The sequence below is a fragment of the Notamacropus eugenii genome, chromosome 1 (genome assembly GCF_028372415.1).
Source record: "Notamacropus eugenii isolate mMacEug1 chromosome 1, mMacEug1.pri_v2, whole genome shotgun sequence".
In the NCBI taxonomy this organism is placed as follows: domain Eukaryota; kingdom Metazoa; phylum Chordata; class Mammalia; order Diprotodontia; family Macropodidae; genus Notamacropus; species Notamacropus eugenii.
Window position 1 is genome coordinate 510255266 of NC_092872.1, and position 20785 is coordinate 510276050.

General features: G+C 38.6%; 1 protein-coding gene across 1 annotated transcript in view; it reads left to right on the forward strand.

Moving 5' to 3' along the window:
- Positions 1–20503, forward strand: part of LOC140519948 (disheveled-associated activator of morphogenesis 1-A-like) — an 85695-nt gene extending 65192 nt beyond the window's left edge. The window contains exons 9-16 of the mRNA XM_072633497.1: positions 1673–1763; positions 4426–4512; positions 6537–6689; positions 8602–8731; positions 8820–8852; positions 13373–13476; positions 14508–14591; positions 20266–20503. Of these exons, the coding sequence (XP_072489598.1) occupies positions 1673–1763; positions 4426–4512; positions 6537–6689; positions 8602–8731; positions 8820–8852; positions 13373–13476; positions 14508–14591; positions 20266–20382 (799 nt within the window). The 3' untranslated portion in view covers positions 20383–20503. The remainder of the gene's footprint in view (positions 1–1672; positions 1764–4425; positions 4513–6536; positions 6690–8601; positions 8732–8819; positions 8853–13372; positions 13477–14507; positions 14592–20265) is intronic.
- The last annotated feature ends 282 nt before the right edge of the window (positions 20504–20785 follow it).

Consider the following 20785-nt stretch of genomic DNA (forward strand, 5'->3'; position numbering starts at 1 on the left):
ACTTTTCCTAATACCTTCTTAGTAAATTTATGTGTTATTGTATGTTCCAGTTATCTATATATGAGTCATATCCCCTAGTAAAGTAGAACTTCCAAGAGACCTGGGATCATGGCTTATCTCAGCGTTTAACCTCAACCCTAACCCTAACCCCACATCTAATAAATGTTCATTGAATTAAATTCAATTAGGTGAACTACCGTATAGTTAATAATTAGTGCGAAAAATACAACACTAAACAAGACCAGACAATATAGAATTTTGTTTTGTCATAAAAAGAAAATACTGTTTCGTTAGGTGGAAGCAGGTTATAGGTTTGACAATAAGTCCTTGCCAAGTGAACTAGTGGTATCTCAGATTCCCAGGGGACCATGTGAACTAGGAAAACAGCGGCAATGTTTAAAATAATTGATGTCATAATAGCAACTCATCATTCTGTAGGTTTACAAAGTGCTTCCCACACGACCAGACTGAGAAGGGTAGTACAAGCATTATTATTCCCAATTCATGGCTTAGGGAAGGGGATGACTTGTCCAGTGTCACCCCAGCTAGTAAGTATCAGAGTTGGGACTTGAGTCTTTCCTCTTGACTCTGCTGTCTATCCATTAGACAGATAAGGCAGAATTGTGTAATAGAAAAATTAGGTTGAGAATCAGGAAGCTTGGGTTCTAATCCCAGATCTGTTCCTTACTAACTATGTGAAATTGGGCAAGTGATTTCCCCCTCACTGGGTCTCAATTTTCCCCTCCATAAAATGAATGGGGTGGATGGGGGAGTAGATTGATGGTCTCTAAGGCCCTTTCTAGCTCTGAGATTCCTTAAAGTAAAAAGAAACATTTTCTAAAAAGTTTTAACAAGGTTTTTTTAGGTTGTCTAAGAGCTATTCTTACTTTAACTTGTGCTTATATAAAGAGAAGACTGGGTCAGCATGAAAAGTGCAATTCAATGCAGATGGATGTCTTTTTATTTCAGAAAGAATCACTGGTTGGGGTGATAGGTCATTTCTACATATTAGGGGAGGAGAGAAAGGGGAGAGAAAATGAAAGAGATATAGACAGAAACAGAAATAAAGGAGAGAGAGAAAGAGAGAGAGAGACAGAGAGAGGGGGGAGGAGAAAGCTAGGAAGAGAGGGAGAATGAGGAAGAGAGAAAGGAGTGAGAATAAGAGAAAAGAGTGAGAAGGAGCAAAGAGAGGAAGTGAGTGATCAAGGAAGAGTGAATATATATATATATTTTTTTGTGGGTGTCTGTATACATACATATATATATATATATATATATATATATATATAGAGAGAGAGAGAGAGAGAGAGAGAGAGAGAGAGAGAGAGAGAGAGAGAGACAGAGAGACAGAGAGACAGAGACAGAGAGAGACAGAGAGAGACAGAGAGAGACAGAAAGAGAGGGAAAGATGTGGGATGGAAATAAAACATTTGATCTCCCCCAGTCTCACTGAATACCCTTGTGTAAACACATGTTCAAATTCAAACCAGCACCTTACAAATATAGCTTCTCATATAAACTGGAGTCAGATAAAGTAATAGTTTATGGTTTACACTGCCAAGTCTCATACTGGTTTCCTAGCTGGGGTCAAAGTCTTCTTCAGTTTTTGGAAGAAAAATAAATACTCCTTGGCTCACAATTGGTAAGCACATTTGTGTTTCTTTCTACACAGATATGTGCCAACAATTAAAGACATTGAAATGTACCATTCTTATCAGGGATCCCCTTCAGAGCTACACCTTGTCGACCAGTTTATGTTAGAGGTGAGCTGATGGTATTTTTGCTGCGTACTAATGGGCCCTCAAGGCTTGGCCACCTTTGATCTGATTTTCACTTATCTGCATAGGTAGCCTCACCTGAAGAGTTGGAGTGCCTAAGAGTGAGAGTACAGATAATCTCAAGGAAATTTCACAAATTTCAGCATTTTAAAAATCTTCCAGTGGGACTATTGTGTTTTTTTGGGGGGTGGGGGTGGGGGTGGGGCGGGAGTAACTTTATTGTCAATTTCATCAAGGAAGGAATGACCAAATGATCCATTTGACCTTTTGTCAAGTAATGATAATGCCTGTATGAGCTTTTGTCTTTTTGAAAGTGAAAGGATAGAATTTTTTGGGGGGTACAAAATGGAATGTTTAATAGGAGCTGGTAGTGGTTAATGCATGGCTCACTTGTTCTTAGTTCTTACTCACTTCTGCATGACAAATATCCTAATATTTCTGAATGGTAGTCATTCTCTAGAGCAATTTGATAGTATGACTCAGCTTTCATGGGGCCCAAAATATGAATTAAAACATAATTTGTTATGCCAGTCCATGGCCATCAGCAGGACAGAGCTGGATGGGTGAATCACTTATCAGAAACTCAGACAAATGTGAAGGATATGTCACAAGCTTCAGGTTTAGACAATTAAAGGAGTAAAAACTGAAGACATAAATTAGGACAGGGAGGAAAAAAAGCAATTCCAGGGGTAGTAGGCAGACAGGTCTAGAGTCCAGGAGGTCAGTGAAGCCAAGGACAAATAACTAGTCAGAGTGATCCTAGTGAGCAAGGTTCAGACCTCTGATCCTAGGTCAGTGGGTATTTCTTCTATGTACTATTTTTATACTTCCCAGGCTTAAAGGTATTGACTAGCCATGAAAAGGTCAGAGATCTGCAGGTAAATCCTCTCCATTGTGGAAACTTATCAATATTCAAAGAAATCACAGGACATCAGAATTGGAAGGAACATCAAAAAACATCTACAAAAAATGTGGCTGGAGCAGAGAACCCAGATATAATTACAATGACATGTTTAAGCCTTGTGGTGGTAGAGCATAGTGCATAATCATAAAAATGATAGTAGTTCGCATTCATACAGTACTTCACAGTTTGCAAAACTTTACAGATAGTGTCTTACTCCTTACAAGATCCCTGGAAGATAGGTGCTATTATTATTACCATTTTACAAAAAGGCTGGCCGAGGTTAAGTGACTGGCCCAGGTTCACATGGCTAATTAAGTGCCTGAGGCTGTATGTGAACTCAGATCTTCTTGACTCCAGGGCCAGTCCTCTATGCATTATACCACTTAGATGCCTAGAGTCATCAATAACAGAAACACCTAAGCTTTCCCTCTTAAGTCAATCTTATATGAATGTTAAGGTGAATTTTTATTCAGTTCTTAGGTTCACAGGATCATTAGCTGAAAGAGATTTTATAGATGATCTAATCTCACCCTGTCATTTTGTAGATGCTTAAGTACCCAAGGTAACAGCTACAGGTTGGAGGTGATGGGAGAAAGTGATTTAAAAAATATGTATGTTTTGAAAGGCCAAAATGTTATATGTCCTTAATTTGTGCAGAAATCATATGAATACTTATTTTTTTTTTTTTTTTAGTGGGGAGGAGTTCTGAGGTAGGAGATAAACTTCTGGGCAAAGCAGCGTGTATTTAAACAGATGATGCCAACGCTGAAAAATAAGAAACAAAGAAACAATGTGGGGCAAGGAAAAGGGGAGCCCTCAAATCTTCATATTTTAACTCATTTTTGTCTGTGTCTAAGTTTCTCTTTTTCTGCTGGGTACAAGTGGGGCAGATTCTCTCAGAGCATGCGTGTGGAGCAATGAGCATTGAAAACACCTGGGAATGTTCAGCTTGGAGAAGAAAAAACTTCAGGGCATTTAATGGCTATTTTCAAGTATTTTAGTGACTGTCATGTGGAGAAGAAGGGAATAAGCACTTATTAATCACCTACTACATGCCTGGCACAGTGCTAAGATCTTTGATAGACATTAACTCCTTCGATCCTCACAGCAACACTGTGATAGATGCTATTTTATCCCCACTTTACAGTTGAAGAAACTGAGGGAGACAGAAGTTAAGTGACATGCCCAGGGTCACATAATTGTAAGTGTCTGAGGTCAGATTGGAAACTGGGTCTTCTTGGCTCCAGACCCAGTGCTAGAGCACTTTTGGACGGAAGTTGCAGAAAAGCAGGTTTTGGCTTACTGTAAAGAAAAATTTCCTAACAATTAGAGCTATCTAAAGGTAGAACTGACAGCTTTTAAAGGCAATCTGTTCCCCATCACTAGTTATACTAAATAGGATGACTACTTTGCAAGAATGCTGCATAGAATATGCTCAGATATGGTTGCACTGGATGGTTTTTGAAGTTCCTTCCAATTCTGAGGTCCTGCGATTTTTTTGAATATTGGTAAGTTTCCACGATAGAGAGTATGGGGGCTTAAAAGAATATTGGGTTTTGGGGACAGGCATTTTGTTCCTTATATTCCTTTTCCCTCCCTATTTGCTGCTCCCTTTCCTTGAAGAGTGAGTGGCTCTGTCTCTTTGTCCCAGAATAATTCACAATTTACTTAAAAGTAATCTGTGCTTGCTGCTGTATTTTTCTCTTTATTTGGCTGATTTCGTTTTAATCATCTTCTCTGCAGATGTGTAAAATCCCTCATTTAGACCAAAGGTTGGAGCTCTTGCTTATGATAAGAGAACTTCCAGGGTACGTGAAAGATCTTCAGCCTGTAAGTAGAAGGTCTTTCTTTGGTTCCTTTGTAATTGAAATACATCAATTAGGTCTTATTAAAGCACCAGCCTGAGCCCATTCAAATCTTAAGCCTTGTAAAGGAAATGAGCCTCTTCCATGGAAAAGATTCCTCAACCTTAATATTACCAGTTCATACTGTAATGATCCATCCCTATCTTCCAGATGTCATTTTGTTGCATTATTCAGAGGCTATGTGAAAAAGGGTTTTGATCTCCAGCTTATAGCTTTTATAGCCAAGGGAATCCTTAGAAGTATGAAACCAACTTAGAGATGGGATAGATTTGAAATACTGTGGCCAAGCTATCTGCTACCAGGTTTTAAATACCCCAGGGCAAACAAAGCCTTCTGCCGCTGGCATTTATCCTCCCCAACCAAGCACACCAAGAAAATGCTTTTTGGCATGATGGTGTACTCTCCCTACCTATCAGAGATCTATCACTGCACTGGTTACCTTTCAACGGGTATCACTGTGATCCCACAAAGAACGCCAGCTCTGGATCACAGAACCTGCGTTCAAATCCCCCCTCTGACACTGTGACCTTGGACAAGCCATTTCATTAAACCCTCAGACCTGAATTTCCTCATTGTAAGACAGATAAACAACAGCCCATTTCAGGGCAGTTAGCACAGGTTCACTCTTGATTTGATCAGACAGGAAAGACACTAAGAAGGGGGTAATAATTTTACTTTATTCTAGTCTAGTTTTCTCAGAAGAGATTGCTTATGAGAGCACAAACTCTTACAGTACTCCCTAATCACCCTTCTTGCAGGGATCTGCGAGAAGCGCAGGGGCAACTAACCCTATGCCTCTATAGGATCAATCCAGACAGGCGTATCTTGAGCATTTCCTAAATTCCCTCAAGCCTCAATGGGGGCCAGTTGAGGCAAATACAAATTCCCCTCAAGCCTTTATGGGGGTTGATCAAGGCACGCACAGCATTCCAGCTTATGCACTCAACCCTAAGGTTCCCCGCCTCAAACTCTCCTCCCCACCAAGCCTCAATGGGGACCGGTTGAGACACACGAAGCATTTGTGTATCCCACCCTAAGGGTTCCCCATTCACCATCTAGTGACCACCTGCTTTATAGGCCACCAGACAAAGAAGGCATATTGCCAGCAATAACCTCATTATTTCTGTATCTCACTGCGTAGCTGCAGTAGATGTTCATATTATTTATCATTATATAATGCACAAGTGTAGTGGAGATGTTTTGAACCATAACTGTGAGAACTCATATCTAGAACTCATTTCTGGGAACAGGAGATTGTTATGGCTATGGATCCTGAGAAACTGAACTTTAAGGAATAACAACAAAAATTCACTTTACACACTAAAATCCAATTTACTTACACTAAAATTCACCTTACATATACTCATAAAATGAGGTGGTTAGACTAGATGGATCTAAGGAAAGGTGAGGGGAAAAACATCTTTAAAGCACTTACTACATATCAAGGACTGTGCCAAGTTCTTTACAAGCCCAGCCCTCTCTATCTACTACATCACCTCATTACTCATTCTTGCTCAGGATCTAAAATCCTTTGATACAGAAGTCAATGGGGAAATCTTTGATTGCATTTAAGGGACTGACTGGGTCCAATTCTGTGGTTGTTACTTAAGGGAGAAAAAACCCAGCTTTCTTGCCTTCAGTGCACATACCTTCCTCTGCTACCCCTCAGTAAGTCTGACCTTCAGACCAGCAATGACCACATAGTGATGTAAGAGGGGAGCTAAGCAATGATTCATCATGCAGGTGTGCTAATAAAATTAGATCTTATTTATTGCTCTCTATGTCTTAAGGCATACTGAGTTCTAAAGACATATGATTGTTTTCAGGGTCTACAATATTTTCGAGCAACTTCCCTGAGAATTTAGTGAGGGGTTGATGTTTTAAAATCTACTTTGTTGACTTCACCTGGGGGACATTTCTTCTTGACTAAAAGACTTCATTTTTATTCACAGCGTATGGCAGAACTTAACCAAAATTTCTTTGTTCCAGCTATTAAACCAGAAAATCCAAGCATGCCAACAACTGAAAGCCAGTCAGATGTTTGTGGCTATATTAGAATATCTCTTAGCCATCGGTAACTACTTAAATGAGAAGGCTGGCAAAGAGAAAGCCGGAGGATTTCGATTATCTTCTCTTTCTAAAGTAAGTTAAGATTTTACCCTCTGTGACAGGAAATTGATGTAGATCTCCTAGAATCCATTATTATTTTAAAGAGCTTCCTGCCCTTATCTTTTTTGCTGCTGGCACCCAAGAGTAAAATGTTGCCTCTGTGATGGAAGGGGACTAATATTTACTGATTTAAAATAGCTAGTCAAAAAGAATCTTGGGGAATCATTCAAAACCCCCTCCCACACAGTGGGTTAATTGCCATCATTTTATAATCATTAACAACACCAGCAGTAAATCAAGTACTACCAGGGGCCCTGGTGCTAGGTTAGGTGCTATAACTAACATTTATATGGCGTTTTAAAGTGTTGTACATATTTTATCTCATTGAATCCTCACAAAAGTCCTGGGAGGTAGATGTTATTATTATTCTTATATTATAGATGATATACCTGAGGCTTGGAGACGTGAAAAGACTTGTCTAGGGTCACACAAATCCTGGGCAGGATTTGAAGTCAGGTCTTCTTGAGTACAAGTATAGCGCACTTGTACACTGTACCACCTAGCTGCATTCTATAAGCAACAAAATGAAGAGTGAGAAACAACGCCTGCGTATGAGGATGTTGTACTTTGCAAAGTCTCTTTACTCCTGGTTATTTTTTCCCTGTCTCTGCCCTGTTCTCCCATTCCTACTGCCTCATTTCCCTGTGAAAGTTTGTGTGCCCTGCCTAGAATGTGGGCCTTAAACCACCACCTCCTGTCAGAGTTGTATTGTTTCCATCCTTGAGAGAGGAGGTTTCCTTGAGTTGTCCATCTTCACAGTTAAGGCAGACAAGAGAGCCTACTGTTTTTACTTATTCATTAGTAGGTCAAACTAAGATAAGTCACTGACTCTGAAGCTTTCTTTGTAGTTTGATGCCCAAGATATTAGCTTTGTAGAGACCTAAGGCTTGGGAAATAAAGGGGAGGGATTAACACACTTTTTAATATCAAACAATCACCTCGTCCAACTACAGGCAGGGCCATTTCTGTGTGTATTGTATGTGTGCACACATATATAAAGCTAGTTACATTCAGGCCTTGGAGTTGTCTTTCAAATACGTAATTTATTTAGTTCTTAACCAGTCCCTTAACTCACTTACCTTATAAATGGCACCTCAGTTGTGTTACCATCCCATCTTTTGAGAGGCAGCCTCTTTACCTGTCTCCTCAGGATTTACTGGCAGAAAATGTTACCACTAAGCAGAGTTTTCCTTCTCATCTCAGCAGTAATGGAATGTGATCTCCTGATCCCAGTCTAAGCACTGAATACAAATTCTCTAAGCTACCTTGAACCCTTAAGAATATTATCAAATTATACCTGGTCTGTAAATAGGAGATGCCAGAATTTTTCCCTCACTGCTTTCTACAGACTTTAATATATGAGTGAGTGATTTATAACACTGGTGACAATTGGGTGACATAGTTTGAAGTTTTTTTTTTATAACAGCTGTAATACCCCATCTATCATAATGAAAAATGTCTACGAAATTATTTTCTGCCAAAGAATATCTTCCCAGATTCTATTAAGAACTTGCTATCTGCACGAATACCGCACGATACTGAAATGCACCATTTTAAATGGGCAGGAGAGGAGGATGCCCCATAGCATTCTTTTTTGATGTGAGTAAAATCCCAATCTGGTGCCACCCTTTAAGGCTCTATCCTTGTTTGGGAAACTTCAAAGAGAGAATGTAGGAAGGTTGGAGGATGTTAGGAAGGTGGATTCTGCAGTAAAAATTAATTTTATCAGGATCATATGGAGCCTAGTTATCATGAAGGATCAGATTCCTGTTGAGTTTTTACTTACTGTTAGAGGAATCCAGGAACTATCAGCTTCCTGCTTGTCCCAATTAAAAAACAATCATTGAATTCTTCTGTCTGTCACTTGCTATGATACTCTGTGTAGTTGTCCCTGCTTCGAGGCAAGGAGAAGAAGTTTACCCTGGTTCACGCCCTTGTGGAACAGATCCTCTTACACCAGCCCCATTTGGTCAAGTTTCCTCAGGAATTGACGGAATTTGAAGCTGCTCCTGGAGGTAAGAGGATCAGAAATTCCCATTCCACACTGGAAAAGGGCTTCAACATACATGTATCTTATTAATGCTTGTTTCTATTGCTTTTTAGTGTCTATCAAAGGACTCAAGGCTGAAGTGGATGGTATGTAAATACACCTAAAATCACATGTGCCTTTTTGTACTTACTCTGGGCACTCCTTTGGAAGGGTTTTTGTTTGTTTGTTTGGTTGTCTCAGCCTGGAGTTTTAAGGAGAATTGGAGGGTTCAAAGTATTGTGGGGTTTTTTTTTAGGGTGTTGCCATGATGATGGGGGGACTTTAGAAATACGTTTTAAAGAGGATGCTCACTATTTAGAAATGATGTAATTGGAAATTCACTATAGATGGCATAAATGCTGTGGTTCCTCCCTCCAAGACCTCCAACCTTCTGTTTAGATAAGGCTGAAGCACTAGCAGCCAAGAGAGTTGACTTCTTGTTGCTCTAAAACCTTTTTTCAGCTTCCCAGTTTCTTCACCTGCAAAATGGGTACAATCACACCTGCTCTGTAAAGACCAAAAAATTTTATTTGAAAATTCTTTGAAGAGCATTAAGTGTGCTAATTCAAAGGACATCGATTTAATCCCTTCTCCCTTAATCAGTTATCCCTTTGCGGTGAATAGACTGATAAACCTAGAATCAGGAAAACCTCAGTTCAAATCTGGCCTCAGACACTTACTGGCTAGGTGAGACCTTGGGCAAATCACTTAGCCTCTGTTTCCTCAGTTTTCTCAACTGTAAAATGGGGATAATAACAGCACCTATCTTACAGTGGTGTTGTGAGGATCAAATGACATAATGTTTGTAAAGTCCTTAGTATAGTGTCTGGCACATAGTAGGTACTATATAAATGCTTTGTTCTCATCTATTCACCCACCCACCCATTCATTCATTCACTCATTGCACTGGAGAAAAGGAGAGTCCCAGGTTTCAATATGGCCTGGGATATGATACTTCCAAAGATGCTACCAAAGGAGCCAAAGGTAGGAAGTGGGTATGAGGGGATTGGTATTTTAGGGAGATACATATACACATGCAAATTAGAGAAACCAAAGAAGACAAAATAGCGAAATTGCTTTTTGCTCAATAGTTTTGTTTTGTTTTGAAATTGTTTCCCTATCTCAACCAGGCTAACATGCAGCAGCCACTAATTGATCTAGCCCCACTGGTGATCATCATGGAAGCTTTGTCATTTTCTGACGTGGATCATCTTGTTTGCCCTTCTTTAAGTAGCCTGGTGGTCCCCTTTCTCCTAAAAGTGCACCATATTGGTGCTGGATTCTTGTGGATACCTAATTGACTTTAGTCTTACTGTAGTTCAGAACTCCCAAGCTCAACCAATATATCAGCCTCAGCTTCCCCCACTGCCAGGGTTTAAAGGCATGTGCCAGCCAGCACACTTAGCCCTACAGGTGTTTTTCTGGGATAAGACCATGATGGCTCCTTTTGGTAAGAATAGAACCATGAGATAGGGTGATAGGGCCATGATAGGGCAGGAAGCATGGTTGAAGCAACTCATAAAATTGGGAAATCATAAAATCTGTTGGAAAGGGCATCAACATCTTAATCCAGATTGCTGGCAGTTGCTCTTGAGAAGAGATAGAGACTAGCTAGATAATTCAGATCTTGAGTCCTGCAACTAACTGACTAGACATCAAACTACTGGAGGCTACAAGTGGTAAAGCAGCTTGGGAAGACTGACTAATTCTTGCATTTGGGACTTCTGTTGGCTCCTGGGTAGAGCTGATAGGCAGATCTGAGTCTAAGTACCTGGACTGCATCTTGGATTCTTTGGGTTTGGGGCATGCCTCTAGATTTATTAAAGGTGATTTGTATGTGGGAGAAATTGCAGCATCTGCCCTTGTGGTAGATGTCCTAAAATAGTTTGTTTTATTCCTTTTACTTCTCTGGATGAAATGATGAAATACTATATGCAGTCAAGTCATGTTTATGTAGTCAATTCTATTATGCCATGGTCATGTGATTGGGGGTAAATTGAAATGCATCAGAGAAGAAGGTCTGAGTTTCCCAGTGAGTGGAGCCATGAGCCATAACAATCTAAATGGATAAATCTATCCAAATAGATACTCTCTTAGGCTAATGAAATGAACACTGTTGTCCAGAAAGGGCAGAGTGAAGGAATAGCAGACTTTCTCTCTTTGATAACCATCAGGAACTTAATGTTTCTCCAGAATACCCTCCAGTATTGGGTGAAATGTATAAACTGTCAGGTGAATATGAGACCGCCAAGTCTGGTACCTAGTTTCTGAAAGAGATCAAGATACACACATACATACACACATGTATACATACATATACACACACACATATATATACATATGTATGTATGTAAATATATGGTATTTATGGATAGATTTATGGAATTCGACTTGCATGGCTCATAGTCTCAGACTTATCTAGTCAATGGGCCCACTCCAACTGCAGAGATCCAGGATATAGTTTAGATACAGATATCTGCATCAGTTCCTTTTACCAAAAGCTAACAAACTTTTTTTATCGTTGGTATTAATATGTGTCTCGTGTGTGTGTGTGTGTGTGTGTGTGTATCTAACCAGTCATAGCATCCTGTATGGCCAGTATCTAATCTTTTGAGGAACTCAGGACCTGAGGCATGATGGTTCATCTCTGCCGTCTCCGTAAGGGCAGCCACCCTCAATCTAAATTTGGATACCGATTCCTCTTACAGCTGATCCTGTCTGCTGGTTACTCTGCTCTAGTTATGACCTCAGTCTCTTTTGCTTTACCACTTTACTTATAAGTCTATTCTGGCCCAGAGATTCAGTCTCACCATCACTGTCTCATTCTGGAAAAAAAATGGTTGCAGAGCCCCAGACAGGCTCTCTTCATGTACATATCATATTATTCTCCTGTCCCTCTCTTTTCCTCTTAAAAAGTTTAAACTCTAGTTGCATCCTTGTTCTAGAATGAGGGATATCATGAATTTCTTTTGATTTTATTAGAAAGACAGATCTTCCAAGCTATTCATAAGGAAAGTAAATGCAGTGAATATATTCATAAGGAAAGGGAAGATTTTAAAAATTGTGACCATTAGGGGCTGCAAATAGAATAGAACTAGTTCTGGGGGCAGCAGGGGATTTTTCCAGTGACCTGGAGAGTGATATATATATTCCTCCCCCCCAGTTTTCAAGAATGAGATAAAGAGGGGAAAAAAGGGAGGGCTGCAGCCCTCTATAAATTGCCTGGTGGAAATCAGCCCAGGTTGCTTTGCGACATGATTATGCTGTTACCTATAAATTTGTCTGGAGAAGCCAGTGATGCCAGAGATCTCTACACATGGGGAGTTTTGTGTTATTATATATTCTGCAAGTCCCAAATGCTTCTCAAACATCATACTTGTCATTGAAATTTTTATTGCCAATAAGACCTTAATTGGAGCATGGCAAAAACAAAAATCTAACATTTTAACAACACTTTAAGTTTTACAAAGCACTTTACATGTATTATCTCCTTTGATTCTCACAACAGCCTCATGAGGTTTATGCTGTTATTATCCTCATTTTACAGAAGAGGAAACAGAGTCTGAGAGAGCGTAAGTGACTTGTCTAGAGTCCCTCATCTAATAAGTATCTGAAGCTGGATTTGAACTGAGGTCTTCCTGACTTCAGGTCTTCCTTTGGCATATTGTTCTACTTAGCTGACTAAAAACATGTTAATTAGTCCTTACTTCAACCTAAACAGTCTCGTTAACTGATAGGTGAAATTTGAATTGATGTTCTTAGTGAAGATGGAGGGGAATAGTGGATAAAATGTTGGACTCAGAGTCAGAAAGGTCTGAGTTCAAATTTTACCTCTGACACTTATTAGATGTGTGTCTCTGATGGCCCGCGACTTCCTTGAGCCTTAGGGAATTTTTAGACATCTCCCAAATTCTTGATGGATTGCATCTACTAATGCTATACCAATGAAATCATAGGTACTTGATATAAATGACCCAAAAGTACTGCAAAATTGAAGAAAACTGAAATTGTGTCAAATATGGTTTTAAATTATTTTGTTGCATTTTTAACTCTTTGAAAATGAACAATGTATCCATGGTGTATATGATAACTCTGAAACGAGATCATTCAAAGTACATTAAATGATTACTCGGTGTATCTGAGGAAAGGGAAATTTCCGTTAATCAACATTTTGGACAACTAGGTGTACCTTCTCATCATAATCCAGTCCCAAAAAATAGCATCACATTGATACTACCTTATCTCTTTTAAAAGTGTGGGCCTGTTAAAGTGAAGTCCATTAAGTGAAGTCCATTTCTTCCAGTAACCACATGTCCCCAGGTTCACAAGAGACACAACAACAGCTTGCAAAAGAACCTTGGTAAATTCTGTCCATTTTCCTATACTGAGTTCTGCAATGTGCTCTCTGAAGATGTACAGGTGGTGCTTTGTGGAGCCCCCTTGTAGGAAAGGAGAGTTTAATATCATAGAATTTAAAATTCTTTCCTTATGAAGGTCTTTCCTATACTGGGCTATGCTATATGGCTTAGGTCATATCAGTCACCAATATAGATATTAATAAGTAGGATTGATTTGTTATGCTTATATTTCCACCCATGTACTTGGATAATTTTCATTTTGACATTAGTTTTAAGGAAAGAATTAGAAAAAATTATTCAGTACAAGAAGATCCTCAAACCCAAGACTCTCCGACCTTCAGAGCAGGAGAACCAGTTTCACCAAGATCTTACGGTAATTTTTAAATGAATTATTTCTCTGTCGAACAGTCGTACTGACTGCAAAACACTAATTTATTTTTCAGCAGCATGTATTATTTAGTGAATTTATTATTTGACTGGTTAGAATAAATTTCTATTAAAAATTATTCTCTGCTATGAGCATATCTTTTTAACAAGAAAAACAAAATGCTTCTTATTCATAAGATCACAGCAAATAGAACTTAAGCCTCTTAATGACCGAGTCCAATCCTCTCCTTTTATAGATGTGAAGGCTGACGTTCAGAGAAAGAAAAATAACTTGTCTAAGATCATACAACTTAGTTTCCTCATCTTTGGAATGAGAGAGACATACTCACAGTTACCTTCTGGTTCTACATGCCTTGAACCAAGATACTAACAGATCTAGTAGTAAAACACAGAGGAGGAAACTAAGACCTAGAGAAGGAAAGATTTAAGTATGAAAAACCAGCAGGAAAGTGTGGCCCAGATTTTTTCTGATTCTTAAGGCATTTTTCTTGTACTGTATACAGATTGGAAGAAAAGAAAAGCATAGGAATCTAAGACTGGGTTCAGAAGTGAAAATCTGGCATTGCTCTGTTCTTTCTAATCCAGTTCTGCTGTTAGAACCTTTTGGATAAAAGTTGCCTAGTTGCATGCTGGGAATAATTACTATGCCACCCAAGAGTTTACAGGATTTTTTTTTTTTTTTTTTGGTGTTTGTCCTAAAGATGAAAAATGTATTAGCAGGAAAAAGCTGAGCTTTATTGTGGTTATTTTGAGAACTAAACCTAGGGATGGCAGAAAATGGGATGGAGAACAGAAATGTACCCACAAGTACTTACTTAGATGAAATATCATTCCAAACACCTTTATTAAATGGAAAATCCCTCTATCAGGCAATACTCAAATCCTTTCCAATCTTTGAATATTGTTGGAGTTCAAGCTCACTGTCTATTAATGTTATTGCTTAATTATAAGCTTATCGTCGGGTATTGCGGTCATGCCATAAACCTATCTCAAGTCAAGATTGCACTTTTATTACAGGATCTAATTCAGAAGTATGAAGGGGACCTTTGTCAGCTGTCAAAAAGATGTGATGAAATGAAGAAACTCTATGGTGACATTCTGGTAAATGGTTTATTAAAAATAATTCAGATATATCTTACATTAAAAAATTATAAAATGTTCAATGTGATATTAGAGTTTCTATCTAAAATATGAATAGAATGAAAGAATTTTAGCATAGATGACAAATTCCAGATCTTATTCTTTTTTTTTTTAGTGTATGAGAAATGAAATGCTTTCAGTTAGCATTTTGACTTTCTCATGAGGTATTATTTTAAACAAATGGATTTAAAAGGCTATGTATAGAAAAAGAAATACCACATCCTTTTACATCTTTTTATATTAATTCAAAAACTTAAACATGGTTACTTCTGAGAATCTGTATCTTTTTATGATGCAACTAAAATGAATTCAAAGTCTGAAGAAGTTGGGATGACCCATGTTGACCCCAGATGAGCAAAATCAGTGATTAAAAGAGCATTTAATGTTTAACTAAAAAATAGTAATGTTGTAATGAAGTACGGAAGTCTTCTAATATTATGTATAAACTTAAAAACCTACTTATCTCACCAGTTTAAATATCTTAACTATATGTTCTGAGACTCTTAGGATATCTGACCTAGAACACTCCCTAAAAACAATCTAGGCCAAACTACTCTTTTTTCCAAGAGGAAATTAAGACCTGGGGAAGAAAAAATGACGTGTAATCTTGTGAAATTTTAGTTTCCATATCTTTAAAATGTGTGTGTGTGTGTGTGTGTGTGTGTGTGTGTGTGTGTGTGTACCCACGTATACTATCCCTAGCATAGCAGGACACAGAGGCCAACTAGTTTGATTTCTAGTTTCCCATTAAACTCTACCACCTCCAATTGCTACTAGAGTTGAATAAATGATTCAAGATTTGTTCTCTGAGAATAATGTTAATGTGTGCATATTCTACAAGTCTATAAGGCAAATACTACTAGCTTATTTAGCTGTGACCATTTTTAGTATAAATCAATATCTTCTTCCAATTTTAAAACCTTCTTTTTTTTTGCCTTGAAAAATTATGTTCTGAGTTAATGAAAAATTTTCCAAATTATGAAAATCTACAAAATGTATTTTAAAAATTCTAAGTAATTAACTTTTAAATGTTGTTTATTGTAAGTTTGTAGCATTTTTACTTCTGAAATTATTAAAACTTAAAGATACTTTAAGACTTTTGGGAAACCCTGTATATATGTATTGATACAGTAACTCATTTTCCTGATCTTCCCCTTATATGTTATAATCTAGATAATGCTTTACTTTTCATGGAAATAAAAGATCATTGGTAAATTTGAGAGAAAAAAACAACAAAATTGTGTTCTGGGTAGGAAGGCAAATATTGTCATTGCATTCTCACGATAGGCAACTAATGACATACTTTGAATGTAGGGAATATTTAGTATTTGAAACTAGGGGCTAATAATCAGTTTGATGGAGCAGGTAGCCCCTGGAAGGGACTTTGCACTACTAATGACCCCACTGAGCCATTAATCTTGAAGAAATGCCCTATGTCTAAGTTACTGCTTTCATAAATGGAATATGAATAAAATTTGCTATAGGCATATTAATTATTCCTGTGGACAAAGCCCTTTTAGTTAGTACATACAAGAGACTTGGAGATGAGGCAATGAGGTGAAGCCAAAGTGTTGTGAATCTATGAAGAACCTTGTCCTTTCCCTACTTTCTCCTCTTTTCCTCACCCCAGTAAAGATCTTACAAAGTCCCACAGGAACCTACTCTGAGGATCAGTGAATTTCACCTCCAGTGAAATCCCTTTTTGTAACATTGCCTTTTTATTCCCTTCTTAGAAAGTCCACTTGTAAGTCTCACTGTTATTCGTTTCTTCTGCTACATATTAGCAAGTCAGATTAAGTTTCTATTGCTTCTTGGTCCCTGATAATGAAAAGTTGGAACAAGTAAGCATCAGTTCTCTCTACTCATGGAACTTTCTTTATAACAGTAAAGTGATACTTTTTTTTTAATGTCTAAAATTGGAGGTTAGGTCCATTTAAACTAATCATACTGTTAGTGGCTCTCATCCTATGGAGGTATGTCAGGGGACATGATTTGACATATGGCAGAGCCAAAGCCACACAATAATGGAGTGTGTTATAATGGGACTTTACTGTATTTGCAAAGCCTTAGGGTCTCTTAATCAGGTTTCTTAGTCCCCAGCAGATCCTGACTTCCCCTACCACCCAAGTCTACCACAAACTGCCTACATTTGCAAACAAGTATTCTGGTATTAATGACAAAGACTAAATATGGCAATTCTTTTAGGCATTGACAGAGGGAATAGACTTGTTCAGCTCGATCTCAGAGGGTAGAACTAGTAGCAGTGACTTAGAAGTGTGATATGATATAGAAACTACATATAAAGAGAACACTTCTGGACAACCAGAAGATGCAATGAACTATACTGGGAGATAATGGGTACCCCAGCATGAGGTTTTAGGCAAAGGCTATGATATTGTTTGTCAGGTAGGTTCTAGATGGGATCCTTTCTTAAAGCAGAAGATTAGATGAGGTAACTTCTCAGAGTTATATACTCTGAGTTATAACAGTTATAATTTCTAAGCAAATGTGAGGCAGAACCCAATTCAATCTAGATTCACATTAAGAGCCTACTAAGTGCCAGGGCAGTGATTTGTGATAATGTTGGCATAGGGAACTCCCAGAGAAGAAACTCCCTCTTCCCATGTAGATTAGCACAGAGTCTGCAATTTATAATCTTATTGTCATAGAGAGTTGATTAAGGGGGAGGTTAAATAATTTGCCTAGAAATGTTGATTATACTAGCTAAGTTTTGTTTTACTCCCAATCGTATGAGGTTACACTTGATTTAGTCTTAGTATATGTCAGAGATTTTTCACTCCAAGGCCAGATTTCTATACAGTATGCCGATCTGTCTTGCCCCCTTCTCCATCTCTGTGTCTGCCTGTCTATCCATCTGTTTTTCTCTGTTGTCTGTTTCCCCTTCTTTCTCTTTTCTCTACAATTCTAAACACTTGTGCTACAAATACAAAATCAAACCTCTTTGTCCTCAAAGATTCTCTCTGGGACAGTGGTGGGGAGGAGAGAGAGGGATACAAGACATATGCAGATAAGTAGAAAGAAAATATATCCACCTTAATTTAATTTAGTGAGAACACTAACAACTGGTGAGAATCAGGAAAAACCCTCTTTGGAAGATGGCAGTCAGGCCAAATCTTGACTGGAGCTGGGGATCTGCATAGAGATGATAATTGGACCTAGGTATTGGATCTTTGTTGGCTAACAAGAGAGAATGTGGAGAAACATGAGAGGAGAAGGTAGTCTTGGACGGAGGCTTGGATGATTCAACAAAAGATATGGGGAAGGAGTATTCAGCTAGCAAGGGATGATATACTTTCCTGGAAGATAGGGTGGCTGACATTTTTAAATGTTGAGAAAAAGTCGAGAGGGATGAAAATCTAGCAAAAGCCATTGGATTGAGCAATTAAGAGATCACTGGTCACTTTGGAGAAAGTAGTTTCACTAGAGTGGTGGAGCTGAAAGTTAGATAACAAGGGTTGAAGAAGTGACTATAATGTGTATTAAGTGGAGGTAACTAGTACAGGCAGTTTTTTCAAGGAGTTTAGTAGGGAAAGAGAGGAGTAATATAGAGAGATAACTTGAAAGACTAGCAGATCTAATGAAGGTTTGTTTTTTATATGGAGGATAAATGACCATGCTTGTCAGAGATTGTATATAAGAAAAAGAATTGTGTGTGTGTGTGTGTATCTGATAGGGTAGTTAGTTTTACTTTTTTTAAAAAGAATATATGAAATATACAATGCATCGTTAGGATATCAGAGTTGGTTAACTGGTCCTTAACAGCATTCCAGGCTGCTAGGCTGAGTTTGCAGAGCTTTAAGGCACTGGACAAAAGCAAAAAGCACAGGCTAATTTGTGGGCCATTCGATCAATGTCCAAGTGAGGGATTTTTATCCTGCCTTGCATAAATAATTGTTTGCCAGGCTATTTGAATGGACCAATGCGGATTACACCAGTTAAGTTTTGTTTTAGTGCTGTACATAGGAGGTTACACTTGATTTGGTCTTGACTCTAGATGAGACCTGGCTGGGGGTCTGGCAAGCACCATGGCTAAGCAGCATCCAAGGTGCTTACTGAACCATGTTTCTCTTAGGGAACAGAACAGAGATAGTTGATAAGATCCAAAGCAGGTGGAGGTTAGGAGCATGGCACACTAAAAGCTAATAACGTGCCTTGGGAGTGCAAGTAAATGAATTGGAGAGATAGATGTTGTCAGAAGTAAAGTATAGTTAGAATCAGAAATTCATCTGAGAGTGGGGCTTATGCAGCTCAAGATTTAATTTCAGTATACAAATGTTCAGTTCCAGAAAACAGAGAAGGCAAACGATTTTTTTTAAAGTAGTTTAGTTTTGTGGTACTTCAGTTCCCCTTGAGCCAATGTGAGTTTCAAGCATGTGACTATACCCTTCCTGCACCCCACTCCACCTCCAACCGTGCCTCCTTTCACTTAAGTCAGCACAGCTAGAGAGCTTCCTATGTGGTCACTATTTCCCTTGAGCTCCATGGAATCCACAAGGATATGGACAAAGTGAAGAACAAACTAAAGATGCGGACACTATGGCCTGCTGCTTTCCAGTGTCCCCGGTGTCTTGAAATCAGTGCATATGGTAATATTTTTCTTTAAAATAATTTAACAAAAATCTAAAACAAACAAAACCAAACAGACTAGTATAATTAAGGTATGGGGTGCTAAAAAAACCACAACCTAATAAAATGTTTGCCATGGTGAGGGTTTAATCTCTTATCTTTGTCTAACACTGGGAACTATGTGTTTTGTCCTATTAAAATATTAGGCACCATCCAGGAGGTTCTCACTCTGATGGGGGAAATACAGTCAGAGAGAGCTAGTCTTATTCCTTTGATGCTTCCCTGGAGATTTCTGAAATCTGTCTCTCAGGACACCTGACCTCACCCTATTCCCATTAGTTCTTTGGTTCTTATGGAACTGCTATATCATTTCTGAAACTGACAGCCCTTACTTGTTTCCAGAGGAATCCTGAATTGTGTTCCATTTCCTTGTAGAGTTCAAGGAAATGTCTACCTCTATTTTTATCATCTATCTCTATCTCTGGCATGCTTTATCCTCTCTCTCTCTGTGTCTCTCTCTCTCTCTCTCTGTCTGTCTCTCATCTCTCTCTCATCTCTCTCTACCTCTCCGATCTCTATCACCTCTAACTCTAGCTGTCACTATTTCTATCCCTATTTTTATCATCTCTCTCAATATCATTCTCTCTTACACATCTCTTTCTACCTCTATCTCTCTCATCTCTCTCCATTGTGCTTTCTCATCTGTCTTTTTTCTTTACCTCTATTTCTATCTCTCTCATTTCTCTCCTTCTTCTTCCTCCTTCTCTCCATCCCCTCCTTTTTTTCTCACACATGCTATAAATTAAGAGTCAGGAGAGCTGCCTCCAATTCTGGCATTCCCACTTACTCCTTATGACCTAGAACATTTCCCTTCTCCTGTCTGATCTTCATTATAAATTTGAGAGAATTAAACTTACCCCACTTTTCTCATTTGAGGTTCATGACAACCTGTGAGGCACAGTATGTAAAACACTTTATACAAAAGGCTAAATATCATGCCTGGGAATCTTTTCCAAAGCTTAACCTCAAAGGTCTTTACCTTTTACAGGAGCAGTTTGGGGAGCGGCCAGACCAGGACTCCCAAGAACTCTTTGGATGGATATCTGCCTTTATTAGGGAATTTAGAAAAGCCCAAGCAGATCTGGACCTTCAGGGGCTGAAGTAGCCATCACAACAACTCCTCCTTCTCCTCCTCCTCAGTTCTGGGCCTGTGATTATGCGATGCTCCATCAATGCTTCTGTTTTATCTGTGCTGTTTATAAAGTTGTTACAAAAATGGTACCATATTTCCCCTCAGTAATGTTCTTTTGTTCATCGAACCAGGGATGAAGGTCATTAATGGGTCAGAGAATGTCAGGTTTTCTTTTTTTTAGGTAGTTTTTTTTTTTGAGGGGGAGCGTGAGGCAATTGGAATTAAGTGACTTGCCCAGGGTCACACAGCTAGTAAATGTCTGAGGCAGGTACTCTATCCACTCTATCACTTAGCTGCCACCTTTGAGGTAGTTCTTTTAACTAATTGTGGTTCTTTAGGATTTATCCTGTGTTAGACTCTAAAGAAAGTCACCCTT